Source organism: Portunus trituberculatus, chromosome 39 (assembly GCF_017591435.1).
Source record: "Portunus trituberculatus isolate SZX2019 chromosome 39, ASM1759143v1, whole genome shotgun sequence".
Taxonomy (NCBI): Eukaryota; Metazoa; Arthropoda; class Malacostraca; order Decapoda; family Portunidae; genus Portunus; species Portunus trituberculatus.
In genome coordinates this window covers 9,153,504-9,181,003 of record NC_059293.1, presented here as the reverse complement: position 1 = coordinate 9,181,003, position 27,500 = coordinate 9,153,504, and the positions used below count along the sequence as shown (strand labels likewise).

The 27,500-nt window shown below is 39.4% G+C and overlaps 1 protein-coding gene across 2 annotated transcripts in view; it reads right to left on the bottom strand.

Moving 5' to 3' along the window:
* The window catches only part of LOC123515523 (thrombospondin type-1 domain-containing protein 7B-like), a 531,642-nt gene that overhangs the window by 239,414 nt on the left and 264,728 nt on the right, over positions 1–27,500 (bottom strand). For both annotated transcript variants that reach the window (XM_045274226.1, XM_045274227.1), the window contains exon 3: positions 12,796–12,954. In XM_045274226.1, coding sequence (XP_045130161.1) covers positions 12,796–12,954 — 159 coding nt within the window. The remainder of the gene's footprint in view (positions 1–12,795; positions 12,955–27,500) is intronic.

Below are 27,500 nucleotides of genomic sequence, written 5' to 3'. Positions count from 1 at the left end.
TGCCGTCAAAGTGGTGAAACTCTCGTGTCGTTGTTTTGATGTTTTTAATGGTACCGTAATGCTGCGTTCTTGACATCAGTTTATTGTTCAGGTTTGTAATTGTTTTGTTAGTGTTGGTTGACAGGAGAGGAAAATTGATGTAATGCTTGAGGGTTTTTTTATATATATTTTTTTGTTGAGTTATAATATCAATGCAGTAATACGTGGGTAATTTGTCCTTTTTTTTCAGCATTCTTTATTTGTTGGGTTATAGGAGTATCTAATTTTATTTTACTGTTTTCCTTTTCTTTTTACCTTTTGTACTGGCTAAACTAATCCGTCTCATGTCTACTGATTGTTGTATGTATATTCTTTCTGATCCAAAGGTATTCTGATCTAAGGCAACTAAAACGCTGGATTTAAAAAGCACACTTAAGTTACCGATTGGGAAAACAATATAAGTGAAAATTCTTTATCCAAAATTAAGGGCATAGCATATCTTTTAACACTTTGACTATGAGAACCCTTTTTTTCAACGATTATTTGTAAATTTTCCGAACTTCATTATGTATTGTAATTGTTTCTTAAGATACTTTTCTTGCCTCGAAAAAGAAACAAATTAACTATATGTTCTTTCCGTTCCTCTCATCTTTTGCCCTTGGTATTCATTTTCATTCTTTTGGATGTTAACAAGTAAACAAAACTGTGAAAGAATTTGTAGATTATCCAACTAAATAACACCAACCCACCTATGCGCTTCCCCAACACACATACACGTAGCTATCTCTTTCTCTCCTCCTCCTTCACAGATCACCGGCCACCACGCGGAGCCTCTCAGGTCTACTTTTATTGCTTATTTCACGGCTGCTCGCTCCTCCCAGACGCAATATTTCACCTCCTTTGCTGCCTCTTCTCCACAAAACTTGCACTCACTGACCCGTACTACCGCTCGAGCTCCCCCTCCCTCTCTCTCTCTCTCTCTCTCTCTCTCTCTCTCTCTCTCTCTCTGTCCGTAGTTACAGAACTTTCTCCTTCTCCACTTACTTTTTTACCTCCCTTCGTCTTTCCTAGACTTAGATATTTTTTCCTCTCCTCTCTATCGAAAAGTTCCCCCTTCCTACCTCTCATTCTCTCTCTCTCTCTCTCTCTCTCTCTCTCTCTCTCTCTCTCTCTCTCTCTCTCTCTCTCTCTCTCTCTCTCTCTCTCTCTCTCTCTCTCTCTCTCTCTCTCTCTCTCTCTCTCTCTCTCTCCGAGCCACACTTGCACCCAGACACAACTTTCCCTTAACTCCTAGTCAGACTTTCTCCTTAAGCGACTCGTACAGTCAAGGATGTTTCTCTCTCTCTCTCTCTCTCTCTCTCTCTCTCTCTCTCTCTCTCTCTCTCTCTCTCTCTCTCTCTCTCTCTCTCTCTGCTCTCCTTTATTTCTGTTCTAAAGCTCTCCTCATGTTTTTACTCTTTTCCTCCTCTTCCTCCTCGTCCTCGTCCTCGTCATCGTCGTCGTCCTCCTCCTCCTCCTCCTCCTCCTCCTCCTCCTCCTCCTCCTCCTCCTCCTCCTCCTCGCAGCCACAGGTGTAGTGTTGTTTGTTTGTCTCATTATCCTGCCCCTCCTTGCGTCGTCCATCCTGTTTCTTTTTTTTTTTTTCATTTTCTTTTCCTGCCGAGGCTGTCAACGTTCTCCTATCTTCTTTTCGCTGTTTCGTGGACTAATGAGAGCTCTTATTTGCACTGGCTCGTGTTTTATTCAATTCTCGAAATAAACGCCGGAGGGACGAGAGAGAGAGAGAGAGAGAGAGAGAGAGAGAGAGAGAGAGAGAGAGAGAGAGAGATTTTCGTTATACAGTGTAAGGTAAATGAAAATATAAAGTACATTCTTAATACGGAAGGCAATTTTTTTCTGTACTGTACAAGATGATGGAAATTCAAGTAATGTATTTTCACTAAAAGAAAAAATAGAGCATCATGTTATTATATCAACATATTGATATAGAAAAGGAGAAAAAAAACATTTTCACTAATTTTCATTTTCTCTTCACACTCTCTCCTACGCTTCTCCTCTCTCACTCTTACTTTCCGTCATCTCGTCCTAAATATACACCCGACTCTTCCTTATTATTTCACCGTCATCTTAACGTCTCCCTTCACTCCACCCCGGTAATAACAGTTATTTCGCCCTTTTAACATTTGCTTCAATTCCAGAGTTTGATGTGTCTGTGGTTAGGAGAAGATTGCGTGCTTCTTGATGGATGGAAGGACGAGTGAGGTTGATGGGGAAGTAGATGACTAGATAGATGGATAGTTCAGTGTATAGGAAGCTTGGTAGATAGATAATTTAAAGAAAGGAAAACATGTAAATTGGTAGATAGTAAATACGTTAATTTGTGGATAAGTAGATTGACACTTTAAAAACAAGAAAGTACATGCAAATTCATAAACAGTATAGGTAGGTGAATACATACACACATACAGGACAGCCAAATGAGTTCAAGATCTCAATATGGTGGAAAATTAGACAACTCCATTGATATATACAGGGATACACATACTTAGTGACTGAAATATGCTGGGAAAAGTCAATCTGTAGAAATGAATGAATGGAAGGATGTATAGAGATAAAGATGTTATATATATGCTGATCTCTAAGGAACTGACTATTAAGTGGGCCCTTTTTTTTTTTTTGTTTCCCCTCTTGCTTAAAAAAAATGTAAATATAATAATGGCGTACATACATGAATATAAGAAAAAAATGTTAAAATAAGACAAAAATAAACGCAGTGAAAAGTATATATAGAAAAGAATCGTTGTAAATTTAGTTATAAAAAAAAAAAAGCTGAACCACGTGGAAGGCTATAGAAAGTAGTGAGTGAGACCAAATCTGTGAAGAATAATCCAGTTTCAGTGTAGATTTTTCACACGATTTTGCGCTTCAGAGTAGGAAGATTATTCTATTCTATTTCCTTTTTCTTTTTCCATACCTCTTTTTTTTTGTTAGTTTTCGTATATTTAAGAGCAAATGCATGTTTCTCTCTCTCTCTCTCTCTCTCTCTCTCTCTCTCTCTCTCTCTCTCTCTCTCTCTCTCTCTCTCTATACAAGATGGTCAGCATCTCTCTCTCTCTCTCTCTCTCTCTTCTCGTTATTTCTTTCTCTCTCTCTCTCTCTACTCTCTCTCTCTCTCTCTCTCTCTCTCTCTCTCTCTCTCTCTCTCTCTCTCTGTGCTTTAATTTTATACTCAGTTAGAAACAGCATGGGATGTAATACTATTTTTTTTTTTCAAGTGGGTAAAAGATTCTCTCTCTCTCTCTCTCTCTCTCTCTCTCTCTCTCTCTCTCTCTCTCTCTCTCTCTCTCTCTCTCTCTCTCTCTCTCAGTGTATTAATAATTCCAGCATCCATCATCTCCCTTTTCTCTTCACTGCCCTGACACAAATGCTTCTCTCCTTCCTCCTCCACCTCGCCTCCGTTGACATTTCCTTCCTCCCGCTCCTCCTTCCTTTTCCTCTTCACCTCCTCCACTCCTACCTCCTCCTCCTCCTCCTCCTCCTCCTTCTCCTCCTCCTCTTCTCACCTTACCTCCCGTGCCCGCCTCTCCTTCATTCCCTTTTCTCCTCCTTTCCTGCGTCCCTCTATAAATGAACTTCCGCGGGTTTGTGAGCAGGAAATAGTTCTTCCAGACACAAAGACACGCTGCTCCTTGGAAATGGAGAGCGGGAAACCAGGAAGAGTAGAAGGAGAAGGAGGAGGAGGAAGAGTAGGAGGAAATGTCGTGAAAAATAGGGTAGAAAGAAATGTAAGATGGAAGTATTGAAAAAAAAAAAAAAAGAGTTGAACATGAATCTGGCGATGTGTTTCCTTACCAGTCTTTGTTTATTTATTAGAAGCAGAAGCAGGAGGAGGAGGACGAGGAGGAACGACGACGACAAGAAAGACGAAATCGTAGAGGAGACACAAACACAAAATAGAAGAAAATATGATCGGAGGAAAAATGAAAAGTGGGGAAAAATGCCTGAGTAGAAGGAACGTATGGCAAAGTAAGAAAAAAAAGGCCGATTTGTAATTTTCCTCTTCACAAATCACAGGAATATTTTTACATAACCCTCTTGAAACATTTCCTGATGGATAGTTTTTATACAGACTGTGGCAGCAATAGGAGGAGGAGGGAAGGGAAGGGAAGAGGCGATTGACAAAGGACCAGGAGAAAATAAGAAGAGAATAAGATTGTTAAGGAAGGGAGAGGAAACAATGGAAATAATGTTACCACACAGAATTTGAATAGGAAAAGAAGAGTGACGCTGAGAAAGGAAGAAAAAAATAGTAGTTATGAATGTAAGAATGGTACGAAATTTACAGTTTAAGAAAAAAATATATGTGAAATAAATGAGAGTAAGAATTGTGAATAACGACAACAATAACAAAAAGATGAAAGGTGATAAGGAAAGGAAGGAAGAAGCGTTAGAACTAAAAAGTAAGAATGAAACGAAATTTGAAGAAGAGGCTGAAGGGAGGAAAGAAGAAGTAAAAGTAAAAACAGCAATAAAAAGACAACAACTCCGCATTATTTTCAGACAATTTATATATCCTTTGTTTTTCTTAGTTTTCATCATTTACAAACCAAAGCAGCGTCCTTTTCTCTAATTCCACCTCTCCCACCCCCAACCCCTATCCACACACACACACACACACACACACACACACACACACACACACACACACACACACACACACACACACACACACACACACACACACCATCGTTGCGTCAGGCGTATTATCCTCTCAGCCTTAAACCGCATCACCTTAATATAAAATAAACTGTACAGCTTTACCTTGATTTCCCGCAGGAGTGAGCTAAAAAAAATTGCCTCATAATTTATTCCCAAGAAGAGAGAGGGAGAGAGAGAGAGAGAGAGAGAGAGAGAGAGAGAGAGAGAGAGAGAGAGAGAGAGAGAGAGAGAGAGAGAGAGAGAGAGAGAGAATTATAATGAGGAAAGGTAAGAAAGCCAATATCACCATGACTTTCTCTGATTAGCTTGATTTTTTCTTCACAATGGTAAGATAAAGAGGAACAGGAAACTTGAAGAGTGTACCCTGTGTGTTGCTAGGTGCACACACACACACACACACACACACACACACACACACACACACACACACACACACACACACGTCAGAAGCGTATTGGGTTTAATTGACGTATGTTCGGAGTTCTCATGCCATTCCGATATTTTTATCACGGAAATTGCTTGGTTTGTCGTTTATTTCGTTTTTATTTGTGATTATTGGGTCGTTCCAGATTAGCAGTTTTATTTTTATCTTCTTTTTACCTACGGCTTATCTTTATTGCTTTCCGTTTCCTTTTGTTTATGTATCGCAACCCATGCATGTTTTTTTTTTTTTTTTTGTGTGTGTGTTTTTATATTTTCTTCCCTTTATTTACCACTCACCCTTAACTCATTCCCTTCACTGCTAAACTGACCAATATTCTTCCTTCCATCTTTATTCTTTACCTTCCACTCACCCACCCTCTAGCTAAGCACACACAAACCAATACCTTCCCAAAACACCACAAATACGAGTAACCCCGACTGCAAAACCCCCTCACTACCACCCTCACTTCCTCCCTTACCCTGTCCTTATCACTCACCCCGTCTAGTTAAACGACAAACCAGTACCTTTCCAGAGCACCAGAAAACCCCCATGACTGCAGTTTCCTTTCGCTACTCCTTCTTTCTTCCTCACATGGTGTACTCGTTCTCCTCACTCCTCTCCTCCCAGGGCCGGCCGTGAATCAGGTGCAGGGAAGTACTGCCACAGGACAAATATCGGAAACCCATATCGGACACTCCTTCACTTCCCTCCGGTTGAATTTGCTTTTTCCCTGGCTGGTTGTAGTGTTCACGATCCAGCGACTCTGCCAGGAAAGAGCAGCTGCTGGCAGGACGCGAGGGAAGGAGGGAGGGAAGGAAAAAGAAAGGAGGTAATAGGAGAAGCAGGTGGAGTAGGAGAGGTGGAGTGAGGATAAAACAGAAAGGACAAGGAAAGAAAAGAGGATGCGCATTTGCAAGGTTGGAAGGAGAAGGGAAATGTGGAGGAATAGACGTGTATTGAATTGTGGATGAGGGAATTAGAGAAGAGAAGACATGTAAGAAAAAGATAATGAAAAGTGGGTGGAGAAGCAGCTGCAGAATTTATTAAACAAGAGGCAAAATAAAAGGAGGGAACGGAGAGGGAAATGCTGGAGAATAGAGGTATAATGGATCGTGGAAGAAGAAATTGGGAAAGGAGAAACGACGTGAAAGAAAAAGAAAAAAAAGAGAAGTCGGTGGAGAAATGCTAAAACAGAATGGAAAAAGGCGAATTAACAAGGCAGAGAAAGGAGGATGAATGGATGTATAATGAAATCCGAAAGAAGAAAATGAGAAGAAAGAAGAAAAGAGATGAAGAGAAAGAGCAGGTAAGGTGGAGCAAAGATAAAACGACAAAAAATGGACGTGAGCTAACAAGGGAAGGAAGGAGAAGGAAAATGGAGAGAAATATAAGTATAAGGAATTGTGAAAGGAGGAACTGAGAAAAAAGAAAAAAAGAAAAGGAAATGAGAAGCAAGTGAAGCAAGGATAAAAAAAAGAAGTAAAAAAAATTGCTTGAGTTAGCAAAGGAAGGAAGGAGAAAGGAATATCCGAAGAAATAAAAGTAAAACGAATTGCGGAAGGAAGAACTGAAAGGAAAGAAGGAAAAAGATAAAAAATAAGTAAAAGGAAAGAGGAAGATCAGGAATTGGAAGAACAAAAATACAGGAGAAGTTAACAAGCTAGGAAAGGAAAGAAGAAAAACAAGTATGCTGAATCAGGAAGAGAGAAGTAAATAAGGAGGAGGGAAGATAAAGGTGAAACAAAGGCAGAGGGAGGTGACAGCGGAGGGAGAGAAACACCAATAAGAAAATAAAATGGAGAAAAATAATGAAATGAATCGTAAGGAAACGGAAGAGAGAGAGAGAGAGAGAGAGAGAGAGAGAGAGAGAGAGAGAGAGAGAGAGAGAGAGAGAGAGAGAGAGAGAGAGAGAGAGAGAGAGAAACGAGAGGTTGGAATAAAGCATACAAGATTGGATTACTAAAATTTTCCGATACAAACTAAAACTAGCGAATAATTGAGATGGGAATGTTCACTAGATACTTTTCTTTCCTTCTTGGTCGTTGAGTCTGAGGGAAAAAAGGAGAAGGGAAAAAAAAAAAAACTGGCTGCTTATCTAGATTGTGTGTGTGTGTGTGTGTGTGTGTGTGTGTGTGTGTGTGTGTGTGTGTGTGTGTGTGTCTCATTTTAGGTTGGATTTAATTAGTCTTTTATAAAATATTTTCTTTTTTTTTAAATAGAAAAATCAAATTCTTTTCTTGCTTAGATTTTTTGTCAGCAAACAACAGCAGCTACTACTACTAGTACTACTACTACTACTACTACTACTACTACTACTACTACTACTACTACTACTACTACTACTACTACATACGACTACTATACTACTACTACAAACGACTACTATACTACTAGTACATACGACTACTACTACTATTACTACTACATACGATTACTACTACTATATACGACTACTATTTTACTACTACTACTACATACGACTACTACTACTACTACTACTACTACTACTACTACTACTACTACTACTACTACTACTACTACTACTACTACTACTACTACTACTACTAATAATAATAATAATAATAATAATAATAATAATAATAATAATAGTCTGAGAGCTTATTACTGAAAAAAAAATATTGAAATGTACCAAAGATTTCTTTCACTATTTTCCTTTGCCAGTTTTGTTATTACATTTCATTCATCGAATTTTCCGTTTATAATTGTTATTCTGATGCCTTTATACTCAAAATAATTAACTCCATTATTTTCATTTACATGGTCAGCGAAAAACCATTTGTCTATCCATCTATCTATCTGAATATGGAGTGGGAAAGGGGTATGAGGAAGAGACGCGGAGTGTAGGGGAAGAGAGACATGTAAAGAGGGAAGAAGGGAAGAGAGAAATGCAAGTTAGATATAGTAGAAGGGAGGCATTGTTAAAGGGGAGGAGGGCAGAGAGAGGAAAAAAATGTAAAGCAAGAGAGAGAGAGAGAGAGAGAGAGAGAGAGAGAGAGAGAGAGAGAGGGAAAAGGGTGGAGTGTAGGAGGCGGGAGGGTGTAAAAGTGAGAACAAAATCGGATGGAGAGAGAAAAAAGCAAAGAATCTAGGAAAAAAAAAAAAACTATTTACTTTGGGAGAAAATAGAGAGAAAGAGAGAGGTAGGGTTACTCGTATGGGAATGACTCTCTCTCTCTCTCTCTCTCTCTCTCTCTCTCTCTCTCTCTCTCTCTCTTTGCTCTTGCTCTCGTTGTTTTCGCTCAGAGGACAAGACAAGGGTGGAGTCAACGGCTTGTATTCCCTCGTATATATTTGTCTTTCGCTTCGCTTTCCTCCATAATGAAAACACCGGGCGCTCACAGTCTTGTCCCGCTGTGTTCAAGTTTTTCCATCCGTTTCTTGTATCTGAGAGAGAGAGAGAGAGAGAGAGAGAGAGAGAGAGAGAGACTGTATTCTGCACCATATGATCCTGTTATTTCAGTTCTATTAATTCAATCAGTCAATTAATCAGTCTTTCTCTCTAATTCCTTCTAACTAACTCTGCTTAGTATGGGCGCAAACACACTCTCTCTCTCTCTCTCTCTCTCTCTCTCTCTCTCTCTCTCTCAATATAGGGAAGATGAGTGAGTAAATTTCTATCTACCTCTTTTTTTCTTTAATCGTTCTCTATTTCCTCCAACTAACCCCTTTTTGGTGAGATTGAAGGACAATGATACTTTCTTCATCTAAAGAAAAATAATATGGAAGATAATAACAAGAATGAAATAGATAAATACCTAATAATCTTACCAATATATGTTTTTTAATCGTGCTCTCTGTAGTTCTTTCCTTGTTTTGGACACAACACAAACACTTTCTCTTCGTAAAAGGTAAAGAAGATAAAGAATAAAAAGAAATCTTACCATTGTTTTATAAATGTAAGTTATCCAATAAACAGTTTTTGGTTTGAATATAATCCTCCTCCCACAAAAAGAAAAGACAATAAGAGAAATTAATCCTATCAGCGCTTTGTCACTCACTCACAATGGAGACAACAGCAAGAATAACCATAACAACAAAATAAAATAAAATAAAAGGCATCTTACCAACCATATCTTCTACCCATCGCTGCCTTCTTCACGTGTCCCAGGACTTGGGTGGAAAACAGTTTTACATTCATGAATGCTAAAGCTTTACCTCAAATCAGTGTCATTATGCTAAGTATTCTGCGTGGGCCTCTGAGTGACGTATCGATCCGAGCTCCGATATTTGATTAGCATCCATGACTCGTGATGAGCCTCGAGACCCCCGCTCCTAACTCTGTCTATCACGCCTCCTCCAGACAAAGGGGATTCGATGATGCCTTATTAAGCACATCAGATCATAAGGGAAGCTGCAAGATCATAAGGGAGGCTGTAAGATCACAAGGAAGGTTACAGTAAGATTAAGGAAACTGTAAGGTCCCAAGGGAAAGTGCAAAGAACAGGTGTAGAATAGTGAAGGAAGTAGCAAGATCGTTTAAGAGAGTAAAGGAAGCTGCACGATCATAAGGGAAACTGCAAAAGAAAGCTGTTAGATCGTAAATAAAACTGTAAAATCGGAAAGGAAACTGCAAAAGGGAGGTGCAATACCATAAACAAGAATATAAAAGAAGCTGTTAGATCATAAAAAAAAAAAAAAAAAAATGCAAGCAGTCTACAAATGGCAGTCCCTTGTGTATTGTACGTATGCTTACTTACCCTCAATTTCTTATAGGCAAGTAGATCGGGCAAACTATTCATGTAACTAATCTTCTAAGGCTTGCTATTGACCCTTTATTTAAGGGAGCAATAAACCAGATTTGCTTTTGATCCCTTCAGTACCATGACGCGTTTCTATATTAATTTTGTTTACTATTTAGTGATTTTATATAGCTTCAGAAACTCACGTGGGGGTTAAAATATAGAAGACTGTGGCCACTAATCTTCTGCACTCCATAGATCCTTACTAATGTAAATAAAATGGTCTAATCGTACACAAATGTCAAGATAAAAAATATGTCCCAGTATTGAAGGGTTTAAGTGCAGGATGGAGCATTGAAATCCATTCCCACCTCATTCACTGTCACTACCACGACGCAGCAAGACAAAAAAGGAATATGGTGATGACTTTAGCTCCACCGGCTTCACTGTGGGGAATGAGACGATGGTTTTTACTTAGGTTAGCTTTGGTTAGGCGACAGTTGTTTTGTCACCTAGCTAACACAGAAGATAAAGACACTTCGATTCTCACTCCCTCCCACCACCCATATCTCCCTCAGAAAGGAGATGTGAGGATTCCTTTATTCTTTGCTTCTTTAGAGGGATGAAAAATGGTTGCGTCAGTGGAGGATCGGATGTCACTCCCCCAGCGTCGTAATATTTTTCAGCATGCATTTACGGTATTGTTATTTGCTCTCTCTCTCTCTCTCTCTCTCTCTCTCTCTCTCTCTCTCTCTCTCTCTCTCTCTCTCTCTCTCTCTCTCTCTCTATCTATCTATCTATCTATCTATCTATCTATCTATCTATCTATCTATCTATCTATTTATCAATCTATCTACATCCGTCAACTTTTATAAGCTGGAAATAAACGTTTTTTTTTTTTTTTTCGTCCTGTTATATATTTTTTCTGTTTATTTTCTGTTATATGATTTTTATCTATTTATCTATTATTTTATTGTTATATCTTTTATAGTCACTTGTTATTATCATATATTTAATTAGTTCTACTCAATCCTTATTTTATTTTATTTTTTTGAAGTAGCGGCAGTATATCACGAAGTAGATAAAGTGATAGTTAGGGTCACGTGCAGCACAGAACATAATGATGACGATTTTAAGACCATTTTTGTTTCTGTCTTACTACGTTTTTGCATGAGGATGATCTTACATTTTTATCTTTCATCATCAAGTGTTATTGTGCTGAGTGAGGTGATGTTCGTAATAATTAGCGCTACAACTGAATTTTATCTCTATTTATTCCTGAAGAACTTAAGATGAACTGTTTTTTTTTTTTTTGTTGCATGAAGTTGTCTTTTGTCTTTTATATCATTTTTTTTTTTTATATGTTCAATCTTTTTTTTTCGTATTATTGAGTTTTGTGTTGTCATGTTGCGACTTTTCTACAACCTAAAGGACCAAGTTTCCTCTCTACCTGTTCCTGACAAAGTAAAGACATATATTACTGACGTATTATCTCTTATTTGTACGAGTATGATCTGAAATTTAAATCTTTCGTCACCATGTTTTCTCTGATCGTGTCTGTACCAATAATCAGCAGGAGTGAACTGTATCTCGATCTATTTCTGACAAACTTAACCATTGCTTCTGTCCTACTAACTCTGTATGCGCTCTTGTATCCAGATAATTTTTCATCAACTTTTATTGTTCTTTGTCAGGTGATGTTTGTGCTAATACGCACCAACACTGAATATTTTTCATTTGTTCTTAAGAAATTCAAGATCATCTGCTTTCTCACTACCTTTCTGCCTTCTGTGTGAGGAAAATCTTTACTTTGTTCTTTTATTATTATCCATCAGTAAGCTTATTTAATCTAGGTTTATTTTCCAAGGTTAGTTTATAATTTATTTGCCGAGTAAGTTGCAATAATATAACGATTCGGGTCAGTTATACCGGATCGCTATTCTATTAAAAGGTTTTGAATAAAGATAAAAAAAAAAACGTGAATTAAGATTATCATGTCTATACTAATACGTACTGAGGCTAAACATTTTTCTCTGCTGCTCATGACAAAGACACCTGTTCCTGACTCGCTATATTTGTGCGTGAGGAAGAACTTGTATCTTAATCTCTCATGAAGTCTTATAGTGTTGAGTCAGGTAATGTTTGTGCTAATACGCACCAAGGTTGAATTATCTCCTCTACCTGTTCCCCGTAATCTCCACTATCCTCGCGTGTAAGTAACAATTTGCAGTCGTTTTTATTTAATCAAGGAGAAGGTTTATCCTGTTGAGTCAGGTCATATTTGCATTCATATATAGTGTAACTGAATTATTCTCTCTCTCTCTCTCTCTCTCGTGTGTCCCTGTGTGGTGTGTTCAGTGTGTGCGTGTCTACCTTTCAAATTCGTTTATTGCATGCATATCATATTTATTGAGGCCTGCACCGTGGAATTATCCCCGCTGCCGTGAGCACTCCATTTGGTTGAGTCTCTTTAGTGATGCCTTTTTTGTGCGTCTGTATACAATAGCGCTGCATTCTCGTGTCCCTGGAGAAGGTGCTTGAGGCCAAAAATATCACCACTCTGCGAATATCCCAGAAAAACCTGACAAAAATCGCCCACAATCACAGACTTCAGCTAATGTATTTCTCGGAATGAATACCCCGCCTTGTGAAAACCACCCCTTCTTTGTATCGCTCTCCATTTTGGACTTTTTCTCTTGAGTTTAGCATTGTTTTTTGAAGCTGCAGAATAGCGTCTTCTTTTTTTTTCTCCTGCACGCATAAAAAGTACATATCTTAGTTTATTCATAATGGTGATGGTCGCTAGCATGGCGTGTTTTTAACGACTAAAAAGAACTAGTTTACTGGCACAGTGCAACCTCCCACACATAAAAAGTACCGTGCATATCCGAGTTTATTCGTGGTGATCGTCCCAGCATGGCGTTTCTTAGTGGGATTAGTGGAAATAGAAGTAGTGCAAGCAACATTACTTACCCGGACAGCTGGTGTAGCAGGAGCGGGAGTTAGGGGGGCGATCGGCGTCCTTGCAGAGGGTGGGTGGCAGCGGCCGTCCCCTGGCATCAGCACACCATACTGTCCGTTCCTCGCTGCCCAGGCCGCACCCTCGCTCCGACCAGCACACGCCCCACTCCCCTGCCACAGAAGAGTAAGGAAGGCTGTTAGAGTGCTCATAGATTATGTGTTGACTGTAAACACATATAGAAAAGCTAAAATTGTTTTCTTTCATGCAGGCTGGAGAAACAGTAGGTGTTATGTAGTCTGAATGATTGTGATGGGATAAGAGGAAGGCAGGATGTCACGGTGTTTATAGAACATTCTTGTATTGATCTTATACATACTCATGGACATTTTAGAGATAAAGGCAGTGAGATAATTCGTCATCATTGAATTTTCGCAAGACTTTGCAAGATTATAAATGTCTGTACATGACTGATAGAGTGCACGATTTTCAAGATTACCAATTAATATTTCTGATGTAAATCAAATTCTAATGTAAGCTGCAAAAATAATGATTGTTGTTATAGACTTAATAGTTACGGTAAGATCATTTGAATTGCTAATACACAAAAACAGACTCAATAATTTTCTCCCTACTAGACGGGTTTTTCCCATAATTGATAACATTTGGTAATTTTTCATACTGTAGTCTTTTAAAAGAATAAAGGAAAAACTGATTATTCCTTTCATTTCCATGCATAAATAGATAAGATAGATAATTAAAGATAGATAAATACACACACACACACACACACACACACACACACACAGTACGGTGCCATTAACACATCAAGTAACAAGATATGCATGACTAACAGGTGTGTGTGTGTGTGTGTGTGTGTGTGTGTGTGTGTAATGCAGGCTCTCACTTACTAATGCCTCTCATTATTCCCTCATATGGGGCCTCGGATGCCTGCAAATGGACTGTTATTGAAGCCTTATTATTATTATCATTATTATTATTATTGTTATTATTGTTGTTGTTATTGTTATTATTATTATTATTATTATTATTATTATTATTATTATTATTATTATTATTATTATTACTATTATTACTATCATTATTTGTTGTTGTTGTTGGTTATGATTATGTTGCGGCTTTTATCGTCTTAGTGTTTGGTGTTACTAACTTTTTTATTGTCTTTCTTTTTCTTGTCTTTTTCTTGTCATAAGTGAACCTCAATCTTGCTCTTTTTCTTTACGTCGCTCTTGTGGAAAATTTCGTCCGTCCGTGGGAAACTTTGGCCTTGGTAGAGAGTAATGGTGGTGGTGGTGGTGGCGGTGGTGGTGGCGTCGGGGCGTCCAATCTGTGTTATCATGAGTTAGGACGGAGTTAGAGTCTTACGGCCTCCATCCTGATCCTTCATTAAAACTTGTGCACCAATTAACGGCGGTGTGAGTGTTGGGCAAGGCCAATGAAGCGGCGACGTGTTTGTCTCTGCGTCCCGCCACACACACACACACACACACACACACACACACACACACACACACACACACACACACACACACACACACACACACACACACACACACACACACACGTGATACATGTATTTTATTTCGGTACATTATTTCCATAGTTTAATGTTAACCTGCATACATTTTTATTTATTTTTTTGTCCAAACTTTTCAAGCCACATATTCCACGAGCTGTGTTTTCATGCATGTCATAATGGCGGGCATTTAAAACTGTCATATAATATTGTGTGTTTTATAAGCAATTCCGTGACGTGCTTACTGCGGTGTGTATATTCCTGTTCATCCCCACGGCTATGTTCTCAGGTTAAGGTAATGGCGAAGTCTGCCTTAGTCACAATGGTAAAGTATTGGTTGAAGGCTTTGTTATGGTCGTCTTGTGGGAATCTCGCCTGAATTATTGCTTCTGTTTTTTTTGTTTTTTTTATTTACTTTTTTTATTTGTATACGCTAACCGGCACTTCTTTTGTACTTTTCTCTGTTCACTTCCTCGTAATTTGTGAAAGTGTTTGGATATGACCTTTCCATTTTCTGCTTGAATTAGTAACGCGTTAGTACTTCCGCTAGTAATGAATGTAACTGTGAGCCGAAAATTGTTTTATATCTTTGTCCTTGGCGTTCCTGTACCTGAGAACCGGAAACGTTTATTCTTGGCCCACTTTGAACATAAGAACTGGGAAACGTAAATCATTTGCATCTGTACCTGAAAACCGGAAACATTTATCCTTGAACTTGCTGTACCTTAGAAACAGAAACATTAACCATTTTGCATCTGTACCAAAAAACCGGACCATTCATCCTTCATCTTCCTGAACCTAAGAAGAAGAAGCATTAATCATTTGCATCTGTACCTAAGCACCTAAGCACCATCACCATTTATCCTTGAACCTGCTATAACTTAGAACCAAAAACTTTAATAATCTGCACCTGTACCTAAAAGCTGGAAACATTTATCCTTCACCTTGCTGGAACTAAGAACAAAAGCATTAATCATTTGAATATGTACGATTTTCATTCCCAGCAGACTTGAAGGCCTTGGCTAATACGATCCATGCGTGACCTCAATAATGGGTGAAGCTGCTGATCTTCTTAAGCCTCATCTTCCTGGTAGATAACTCCTCAACCTGCCTCTCTAAGCCTGCCTCTCTTGCTTCCGCCTGTCAGCTTGTCTCTCACACCTCGTCCCTCGCACTATCTCTCTATCACCTTGCTCGCCGACAGATTTCCCGAGGGCAGCAGATCCTGACCTCATGCATATCTCACTTGTCTGGCAGCGAATATGTTTCACGTCTCTTATTGGTTAGGTTTCAGTTGAGTTTTCATTATCACTCCCAGTTTAGTCAGCAGCGGACGTTGTGCGGGGAAATGTGACTTTCTATTAATGTTGGCTGTTTATTTTATCTATTTTCCCTTATGAAAGAGGGGAAACTGGCCAACTAAAAATATAAAAAAAAGTCCACTTGATTGCCAGTTATTTAAAAGATTAATAGAGTTAGCTAAAAGTCAGGGACAAATGTCTTGAAATCTCCCTCTTAAAAGAAGTCAAGTCGCAGAAAGAAGGAAATACAGAATCAGGCATTGTTGTTTGTTTATTGTTATTTTCATCATCGTTTAATTTCTTTTCATTTTTCTTCCCATTTCCTTCATGACCTTGTTTTTTTTCTTGTCTCTTTCTTCTTTTTCTCATTTTTTTGCGTTTTTTTTTTGTTAGTCCTCATATTTTGTTTCCTTTTGTTCCTTTAGATATGGAGTTAAGTTCTTTAGTTCTCTCACTTAAACTTCTCCTCCTCCTCCTCCTCCTCCTCCTCCTTCTCCTCCATATTCTACCATCTTGTTTTAGTCATGCATCAACATCGTTTATCCTCTTCGCCTTCCTACTCTCCATCATCCTTTATTTTCATCCTCTTACTTTCTTTTCTTTTCTCTCCTCCCATCTCCATTATCTCCTCATCTCCATTGTCTTCTCGCTTTGTTCTTGTCCATCTTTATTTTCCTTCCTCTTTATTATGTCTCAGCTTCGTCCGTTTACAAGTTTTTCTTTATTGTTTTCTTTCAGTATTGTGTGTTTCTGTAATCTCGTCATTTATTTTCTCTCCTCGTTTCTCACCTTTTTTTTTTTTATCACCGTTTGCCTTTTTCTTTCCTTGATTCTATTCTTCTTCATCCGTCTTCTCTATCTTCCCATTCGTTTGCTCTCTTCTTTATTGTCTCTTCGTCTTTATTCTATGTGTTATTTTTCTGCCTCCGAATTTAGCCTTTTCTTTTCCATTGTCTTGGTCCTCCTTCATCTCTTCCTCCTCCTCCTCCTCCTCCTTCCTCCTCCTCCTCCTCCTCCTCCTCCTCCTCCTCCTTAAGATTATTGAGTATAAGAAAACAAAGGAAGTGTACAAATACAGACCACTATTTCTCGATTCAAAGCGGCTTACGAGAGAGAGAGAGAGAGAGAGAGAGAGAGAGAGAGAGAGAGAGAGAGAGAGAGAGAGAGAGAGAGAGAGAGAGAGAGAGAGAGAAAATCTTCCTCTCCCCCCTCTCTCTCTCTCTCTCTCTCTCTCTCTGGGTGTGACCGCTAGACAGGCTCAGGATATAAAGGACACAAAATGGAACTTAAGGACTGAAGAGTGTTGCGCTGGGCTGTGGTGGTCACTTTTGGCTCTTATATATGTTTCTATCTTTCTTCCCTCAGTGTCTTTGTATTATTGAGTAAGTACGCGTTGTTGTTGCTGATGGTGGCGGTGGAGATGGTGGGAGGTCGTACTGTTTCTGCTACTTCTGCTGCTGCTTCTACTGTTACTGCTACTACCACTTAGTCTTACTGCTAGAAATGGCGCTGATAATTTAGTTTTTATTGATTATATACGTTTTTTTTTTTTCCATAGAGTAATTTTTGTATTGATAAGCATTCCGGAGACGTGAATAGAAGAAATGGAAGGTAAATGATGACGATGATGATAATAATGATGAAGTAATTGATTGTTACCGCATGGAATGAATGGTGAAGATTAATAGGTATGGTGATCACTTGATTTCGAAAGGTTCTTAATCCCTTCAATACTGGGACACATTTTTATATTGAGATTTGTGCACGATTAGACCATTTTATTGACATTAGGAAGGATCTATGGAGGTCGAATGATTAAAAGCCAGACTCTTTTCTATTTTAATCCCTCACATAAATTTCTGCAACTGTTTAAGATCAGCAATAGTAACCAGAGTGAATATGGAAACGCGTCTTGGAACTAAAAGGGTTAAGAATACGAAAACACGATACCTGGAATAAATAATAGACCTTCAGACCTTTTTATGGGAACCTATGTATAGAATATGGCTACCTCTATATACCAATACTATCTTTGTTTATTTGTCTCTTACAAGTTAAATTTAGGTTGTTTAAATAAAAAGCAAAGAAACGACACAAAAACGCTAGAGATGAAACCAAAAGGCTAAATCTAAACACTACTCATGTCTTTCATTGTCTCTACCGAATATTGTAAAAGAGAGATTTTATACCGAATTATTGCGACACACACACACACACACACACACACACACACACACACACACACACACACACACACACACACACACACACACACACACACACACACACACACACACACACACACACACACACACACACACACACACACACACACAGGATATTTCACGCAATTATTATTCATTTGATGTATGTACTTTTGAATGTTACCTTTATTATGCTAACTACTCTATGCTCTATTAGAATTATAAACATTCATATAATTTTGCTATTTCTCATTTTTTATTTTTTTTTTTAGCTTGTCATTTTGTACTGTATAGATTAACCTGTACCTCTTTTTTTTTTGTTTGCCATGTTCCTGTTCGTTCTCCCTCAATTTTTCTTTTCTTGTCCTTGTCCTCATCTTTCACCACCGCCACTTCCTCCTTCTCCTTCTCATTATTCTTATATTTTAGTATGTTTTAGCACGTATGCACAAGTTTATCTCATTTTGTACTGTCTAGATTAACCTTTTACCTTTCATGACCAGTAGATTTAACTCATCCCTCACTTGGAAAAGACTAGAATAAAGAATCCTTCACAATACCTCGGTTATTTCTCTTTACGTAATAGTAAAATTCCAGATAAAGGTAATTCAGGCCTGAGTGACATGCAAGGCTAACTTACCACTTATGATAGAGTAGTCCCTTTCTCCTTGATTGATAGGAACCTTTCACTATACCAGTATGGCTCACCTTGCTAAAAGGAACCCTGGCTGAACATGGGTGAGAGCTGTGTGACTAATGCATCCCTAACAAAAAAAAAAAAAAGAAAAAACATAGTAATTTTTCAGTCATTCAGATCCTTCACACATAAGATTTCAATCCTATAATGATTTGCTGTTGAGAGAGAGAGAGAGAGAGGGGGGGGGATAAAGATAAAAGGTCTATTACTTATTTCCTTCTATACTTTGCATATTAAGTATCATCACTTCAAAGGAAAAACATCCCTTATTATATTGCCTCCATTTCATATCACCTCTATTCATAACGTCACGTCGGATAAAAATCAAAACCATTTATTCATAACTTATTTCCAAATCTTCCCTATCTCACCATCTATAATCACAAAATAGCAAACAGCAGACATTACACCACTACGCAATATTCAAAACGCACCAGACACATAATATTTACACTGCTATTAGTGCTGGAGACTCGAGATGGTCGGTACATAATGTTGCGAGAATAGCACTGCATTAGTCGAGCACAGGGGCCTTGGTGTCTTAGCTTTGTGGAGGAGCAGAGGGGGTGATAGTGGAGTGTGGTGTAGTGGTAATGAGGTCAATAGGAATGTTTGGGAGGGTGGATGGAGGAATGTGGAGCGAGTGACAGTGGAATGTGGAGAAGCTGTGGGTTAGAAGGAAGGACAAACATACACACATACACACGCACACACCGAACTTTTACTCCTCTCTCTCCAACACTTTATTTTGTCTCGTTCACTCTTTCTCTCTCTCTCTCTCTCTCTCTCTCTCTCTCTCTCTCTCTCTCTCTCTCTCTCTCTCTCTCTCTTTCTCGTGTCTCTTACCCTTGTTAACTCCCTCCCTCTTCCCCGCGTCGCTATCACCACTCATACACACAACCTCCTATCAACGACCTTCAGCGCTCTAGGATTTCATTACTTCCTTCATGGCGCTTGCCCCCTCCCATCCGCACGCTCCCTCCGCCATCACCACCATCACCGCCATCAGCGCCATCAGAAACTCGTGCTCGTTGGTGCTTGAGTAACTTCTAAACCCAATAAAGGCAACGGAGGCGGGCGACGATCTGCAAACCCTTTCCGCGAACCACTGAGGGACGCATGCGGTCATTCCCTGCAAGTCTTGTCGTTTGGTTCTCCTCTCGCAAGCACAACGAGAGGGAGATGGAAGCGCGTGCAATGGTCCCAGGTAAAGTCTGACCCCCTGGATGGTTGGAAGGTTGGATGGTTGCACTTCCACCTCCCAATAACAATACAATGCCGGGAATTTAACAGGATGGTTCGTTTTGCTTTCCTCAAACACCGAGCGGAGGAAAGGATGGATGGATGGATGGATGGAGGAAAGTGTTGATCACAGTGTGTGTTCGTGTGGTAATCAAAGAAGCAATTATGTTTGAAGTGATGTAGAAGTTTCATTCGTTTCACTTGTTTGCACGTCATTACTTTGGGAGTCTTGTTTGATTGTCCCTTACACACTCAAAAACCTGAGACGTTCATGAGAGAGAGAGAGAGAGAGAGAGAGAGAGGGGGGTGGGGTAAAAAGAAGCAAGTGTTCGGAAGGATGAAATAACAGAAAGGAGGGCAGTGCTAGTGTTATCTGGTGCAATACTGAAGGTCCCCGCAGTTCCTCGCGACGAAGACTTATAGACTGCTGCGTCGGGGATCAATCACAAGACCCACACGTCCACAGCCACTAAAGGTCACCACACACCGACACAAAAAGACGGTCACAGCGGCACCACTGCTCTCAATAATGCACATACCAGCTGCCTGCTTTTGTGTGTCATGTTCTTGTTTGTTCCTCTCCCTCGGTTTTCTTTTTCTTTTTCTTTTCTTCTTATCCTCCTCCTCTCTCACCACCGCCACTTCCTCTTCTTGCTCATCTCTGTTATATTTTTGTATATGTTTAATACGTATGCACTTGCGTATCTTAAGAAATCATTAAGATCATTTTTGTATATACTATCATATTTTTCTTAGTGTTAGATAGCATTACATAACGTACAATAATTACTGCAAGGAGGAGAATAGATAGTAGTTTCGTATTTTCTTTGTATTAATTTCTTATAAAGCGATGTTTATGTTATTTCTGTGCGTATTTTTTTTATGCATGCCTCCTTTCTATCAGTTCGTCCTACTTTTATATCCTACTTTGCTTCCTTTTGTTGTCGACTCCGAAGTTTCGTATTATGTGTTCAGTACGGATCTATTTATGAATACCTCCTTTTCATTTCCTTTCTTATGTCCCGCTTTCACACAGTAATTCATATCACACAACATCAAAAGTATAATCCCTTATGATAAATGTATATAAGTAACACATCATACAAATAGTTAAGCTTGTATTTATACTTACAGCAGCATTTCTAAAGGTAGTTAATTGCTATTCTCCGTATTCATTTCACTTTAACTGCTACGTTTATCATTTATCCGTTTCATATATCATGTTTTATTCTCCTCTCAAGGCTACTTCTCTCTTCTTTCCTCTCTTACTACTTCCATCGCTTCCTCTTCTCTTCTCCACTTCTCTCTGTTACATCTCTTACCAATCTCTCACCCATCTCTCTCTCTTTCCTTCCCTTACCCAGCTTTCTATTCCTTCCATCTTCTTTTTCTTCTCTCTATTTCCTCCTCTTTTCCTCTTACACATATTTCTCTTCTCTCCTTCCTGTCCTTCTCTCTATTCCCTCCTTTTCTCCTCTTACCCGTCTTTCTGTTCCTTCTGTCTACTTGTTCTTATCTATATTCTCTCCTCTTGTCCTCTTTTTGCCATCTTTCCTTCTCTCTCTTCTCCCTCCATTCCATCAGGTCACCTCCCCTTGCCAGCGTGAGTGATAATTAATTAGTTACCCCTGCCTACACGTACCCCGCAGTCTTCCTGGTCTTTCGTATACTCAGCATCAGCTTTGTTCATATCCACTATCATCCATCCATCAGCATCCATCCAGCACCATTCATCCCAGCACCTATCATACTACCTGCCCCTCCTGCCTCACTCATCCATCAGTCTCGCCTCTCACTCATCCATCAGTCTTTCTCAGTTTTTGTTGTGTTTGTTTGTCCCTCAGTCAATGTAGGTCTTTTTTCCAGTCTCTCTCTCTCTCCTTCTCTTTATTTTTTTTTTCCTTTTTATCCCTTGTCTTTTTTCAGTTTCTCAGTCTTTCTTTCTGTCTTCCTTTTTTTATGCTTTATATTTTTTATCTCAGTCTTTCTCTGTTTTCCTTTATTTTCTTTTTTCCTATGTCAGTCTCTTTTATTCTTTTTCTTTCTGTCTCTTTGTTTTCTTTGTATTTTGTATTCTCTCTCAGGCTTTTCTTATGTCCTTTGTTTTTTTTTTTGTCTTTCCACATATTTCTCAGTCTTTCTTTGTGTCCTTCAGTCGTTTCCGCGGATGGACTTCCTCAGCATCCTTGCAGACTTTTCCATCACTTTCCTGACAGGTTTTCTTTCTTTTTTGTGTCTTTCTTCAGATTTCTGTCACTGCCCTCTTACTCTAAAAGTTTCTGTACTCTGTGTCTGTTTGTTTGTTTGTTTGTCTCTGTCTGTCTTTTTGTGCTGTGTTTAAATCTAGCCTTTTTCATTGTCTCTGACCGTCTGTCTGTATATCTGTCTCCCTGTTTCACTTTGTATTTCCTATTCCATACGGTTTCTTCACGTTTCTTCCAGTTTTTTCATGTTCCTCGTAGTCCCAACTCTTTCCGACTGCCTATTTTTCCTCCTCATTTTTGTCTATCCACATAAAGAACAACGGGAAATGTCTGGCTCCTGAATGCTCACTCATTCTGCACGTTTTATAAGTCGTCGGTTTGAAAGGAATCGAAATGCAATCTATAATGAGCCGATAATATAGTTTTCCCTTAATTGAAGTTGCTTTTGTGATGAGAAATAATAGAAAAAAAGAGAATGGCCACGTTGATTCTGCTCACTTGGAGACATTGGCGTTCAATTAGTTTTCCCTCGTTATGATGTAAATGTCCGTGTGAAACGTTGCCCATTTCTTGCCGTGTCCGTTGAAATATTGGTTAACTCTGCCTGGTGAAAGAAATAGTTGCTCCCCACAACCACCAGCGATTTATGTGTTTTTGGTGAAGCTTCAAAGTGGCAGTGATTAAATAAACGAGAGAGAGAGAGAGAGAGAGAGAGAGAGAGAGAGAGAGAGAGAGAGAGAGAGAGAGAGAGAGAGAGAGAGACAGACAGACAGACAGACAGACAGACAGACAGACAGACAGACAGACAGACAGACAGACAGACAGACAGACAGACAGACAGACAGACAGACTCAACATAAAACACCCTCAGAAACAAAAAAAAAGGAAAAAATATACCAGAAACAGAGAGAGAGAGAGAGAGAGAGAGAGAGAGAGAGAGAGAGAGAGAGAGAGAGACCAAGTTCAAGTCAGTGTCGTGAAGTTCTTACCTCTAATTATACGTTGTTATGCCTTCGGACTATACTAACTCATGCGAGGAAATTCGTGCATTGTAAGTTCAAGGCGAGGATTGGCTGCTTGTATCACCTTAATCGTCAGGACTTGTTATATGAAATGCCCGTCTTGTTTCCTTTTTTTTTTATACCACGTGGGCTTTTCACGGGAATTTATGGGCTAAAGGAGATACTTTTTTGGGGTACCTCCTGTCTCAAAGCCCACACGCTAGGAAACCGTTTCCCCGAGTGAGGAAGCCCAACCTACACTCGGACCGTGGACAGGATTCGAACCCGTGCGCTTGGAGACCCCTCGTACCCCAAAGCACGTAATTTTATATTGTAAACTTTATTTATTTTTTTATGCAAGAGATAATGGGGAAAGTAAGCGAGGAGGCAAAAAGAAAGTATAAGAAAATGACCCACTGTAACTACAATATTATTACAGAAATGCCATAATGACGATAAAAAGTATAAATGCTTGTCTTCATTCTCTCACCTTATATTATTTTATAGCTTGTTATTTTTTGTGCAAGAGATGATGTCGTATATATAATCGAATAAAAGGGAAAAATATACTTAAATGAATGCTCTGAAAAAAAAAAAAATGCAAAGACCAAAGGAATTACATGAAAAATATCTACCACTATTCCTTATAAGCTTTTAACATCCATTCGTCCCTAAACGCCCACCAATCCCCCATAAATCTCATGAACTCTATTTCGATCCTGCCGACCTTCTCTACAAAAGTATCTTGAGTCCTTCAGCACCTCGTTCATCTAACTTACCATCAACTCTTTCCAAGTTTCTTTATAGTCTCTCCATTCCGCCAGCCTTTCAGCCATTCCAATCTACTATCACTGCCACTCTCAACACTCCAATAAACACACATTTGATTTTAATCCCATTAGAAAAATTTTAGTATTTACCAACAGTCTGACTAACTCTTACTAACCTATAGTCTTTTCTTAGTTTCTTAGACACTTACAGATCATCGTTAACTCTAGTCTAGGCTTTTGTTTTAGCCTTATAAATCCACCTTCAAAGTTTTTTCTTACCTCAGCCACACGAAGTTTCCTCCAGGAATGCATTACCCTATTGGTAACTTACCTCCTTTCCAGAGTCTTCTTGGAGCACATCAGCTCAATACTAACTCTTTTAAAGACATTCAGCTCCTTTATCAACAACGGCAGACCATTTCTAACTCTTATTTTATATTTTCCACACTCTTAGCAACACCTCAATCCATTAACAACCAATTCCAGACATTTTTAATTCCCTTTTTCGTAATATTACCCATTAATAAACAAATTATAAACTCCAATGCTCTGCTTCTTCCAGCAATACAGCTATCTTTTAATCCCATTCCAAATATTTCAAATAATTTTCCAACAACACTGTACTTCAGATCATTCCAGGAACTAATCAACCCATACATAACCGAATCCAGATATTCCAAACCCATAAAACAGTACTCCCATTGCTAACCCCATTCCAAACCATCCCAGGAATTCATTATATCTACCCTTTCCAGACATTCTAAACCATTTTCCAGTAACATAACTCATTTGTAATCCCTCTCCAAATATTCCCATTGCAAACTTCATTCCAGACATTTCCAGGAACACATCCACCCATTGTAGCCTCATTCCAAACATTCCAAATCTCCTAGCAACATCATACCATTCCAGACGCCCATAATCTCTTCAGCTCCCTTTCTACCTCTTCCCGCCTTCCACAACGCTCGTCCCAACTTGTAATGTGTTCAGTCTGGGAAATTAAGCAGCGGGGCAGTTTGTTGGATCCTGCTAACGAGGAAACGATCGCGGGGACGAACTCGGACGCGGGTAATCAGTAATGGACATCTGAACCCGACGAGGCGGCGGCTGTGGTGGTGGTAGTGGTAGTGGTGGTGATGGGAATAGTATTAGTGCCATTTGATTCAGTAGTGATGGTGGTGATAGTAATAGTATTAGTAGAAGCAGTATCACCAGCTCCACCACCATTACAATCATCAGTAACTGGAAGAAAACGTTAACATAAGCACAGCAGTAGAGGAGGTAAGAATGAAAGCAGTGGCAATAACAGTAGTAGCAGCAATAGAAGTCGAAGTACAAGTTAAAACGGGCGTAGCAGTCTAAACCGAAGTATACCGTGGAATCAACAACACTAGAGTAGCACCCATTTTCCCTTTGATATCCCTTCCTTCTTCCATCGCCTCAGGTTTTACTGGAAAATTCACATAAAACCGCCGTAAGCGAGAGGAAATACAAGTCACCAGGGATGAAGCAACGAAGCAACGCGAGGAGGAAGGAAACATTAAGGAAACAGAGAACACGTAGAATGATAGGCTTGAAAACAAATAAACGGGGAAGGGGGAGTAAATTCAGAGAGAGAGGGGTAGAGGGAGGGAAAGGGAGAGAGAGAGAGAGAGAGAGAGAGAGAGAGAGAGAGAGAGGGAGAGGGAGAGGGACAGGGACAGGGAGTTGAAACAAAATTAGGATTGTGGTACGGTAAATAAAAATGTGGAAGCGAATAAATATGTTCATCAAAATAGGATTTCATGTTTTCCGTTCGTCATTACCCTTCTTACCGTTTTTGTTATTGTTGTTGTTGCTTTATTGTTGTTGTTGTTGTTGGCGGTGTTGGTTTTGTTGTTACTTTGTTGTTGCATTTTGTTGATGTTCTAGTTGTTGGTTTTGTTGTTGTTGGCAATTTTTACATTTTTTTGTTGTTGTTATTGTTGTTTCTAGACATAAACAATCATTAACATTTTGCACACACTTGTTTAGAGGCAAAAATAAATCACACACACACACACACACACACACACACACACACACACACACACACACACACACACACACACACACACACACACACACACACACACACACACACACACACACACACACACACACACACACACACACCGCGTAGTGTAGTGGTTAGCACGCTCGACTCACAATCGAGAGGGCCGGGTTCGAGTCCCGGAGCGGCGAGGCAAATGGGCAAGCCTCTTAATGTGTAGTCCCTGTTCACCTAGCAGTAAATAGGTAGGCGATGTAACTCGAGGGGTTGTGGCTTCGCTTTCCCGGTGTGTGTTGTGTGTTGTGGTCTCAGTCCTACCCGAAGATCGGTCTATGAGCTCTGAGCTCGCTCCGTAATGGGGAAGACTGGCTGGGTGACCAGCAGGCGCCCGAGATGAATTACACACACACACACACACACACACACACACACACACACACACACACACACACACACACACACACAGAAACAAACACCTGAAAGACCGTCAAAATCACACTTTCCTGTAATAAAACCGAAACAAATACAGGTGTTCAAGGTCATTTCTTATATCGTACCGGTTAGAACATTTACTCTGTGTTTTTATTGTAGGGATGGAAATTTTTACAGTGAGGACAATGAGAAGTAAAAATATCACCCGCCATTCTCGACGCTTGGGAAAAATGTTTGAGTCTCTGCCTTTTAGATGTGCAGCTTTAATTTATTTGTCATTTATGGGCAGTCCATGGCGTGTATTTGTGTTTGCATGAGAGGGAGAGAGAGAGAGAGAGAGAGAGAGAGAGAGAGAGAGAGAGAGAGAGAGAGAGAGAGAGAGAGAGAGAGACAGAGAGACAGACAGACAGACAGACAGACAGACAGACAGACAGACAGACAGACAGACAGACAGACAGACAGACAGACAGACAGACAGACAGACAGACAGACAGAGAGAGAGAGAGAGAGAGAGAGAGAGAGAGAGAGAGAGAGAGACAGAGACAGAGACAGACAGACAGACAGAATAACTGGGAAAAAAGAGAGACAGATTTTTTTAACTGTCAAACTAGATTACTTACTCGTTCACTCCTGCCAGACAAGCACCACCATTAAACCTTCAAGCTCTTGCCAAATATACCAGTTTTAATATTAGATTTTCACATCTCTCCTCCTCCTCCTCTTCCTCCTCTTCTTCGTCCTTTCTAACCTCAGGCACGGGAGGGCAAAACGGATGGAAAGTTTTGCAATCTTCTCCTCGCCGTCAGAAGAATTAGATCGTCCAGAGAGGAGGTAAGTGAAAGGGGGAGTGGCGGGAACACCGAGGGATGGCCTCCCTTAGAGGGAATATATTTGCAGCTGGTTTATATAGTGTGTTTTCAGGGAGTTTGGTTGGTGAATAGTTTTGAAGATTAATTGATTGATAAATAGGTAGATAGATAGACAAAGGAAATTCCATCGAAAGAATATTCTCAACTTACATCAGGATAGAAGTGTATGTTGAAATATCACTTGGTTTCATTTTCCGTAAGACAGGCTTCTCCCCCAAAAAAAAAAAAAAAAAAAAAAAAATGAACTGAATTTTTGTCAGGAGGAAAAAAAAAAACATTGATAAAAACTGACTTAAGCATCTTTTTGGCCTTTGAAACAGTGGTGACGTGAGAACAGTGCTTAATGAATGGGAATTTTAGATTTATATTCCGAAACAACTCTATACTACACTTCAATACATTTAAAAGGCTCTAGTTGACGTGAAAAGGA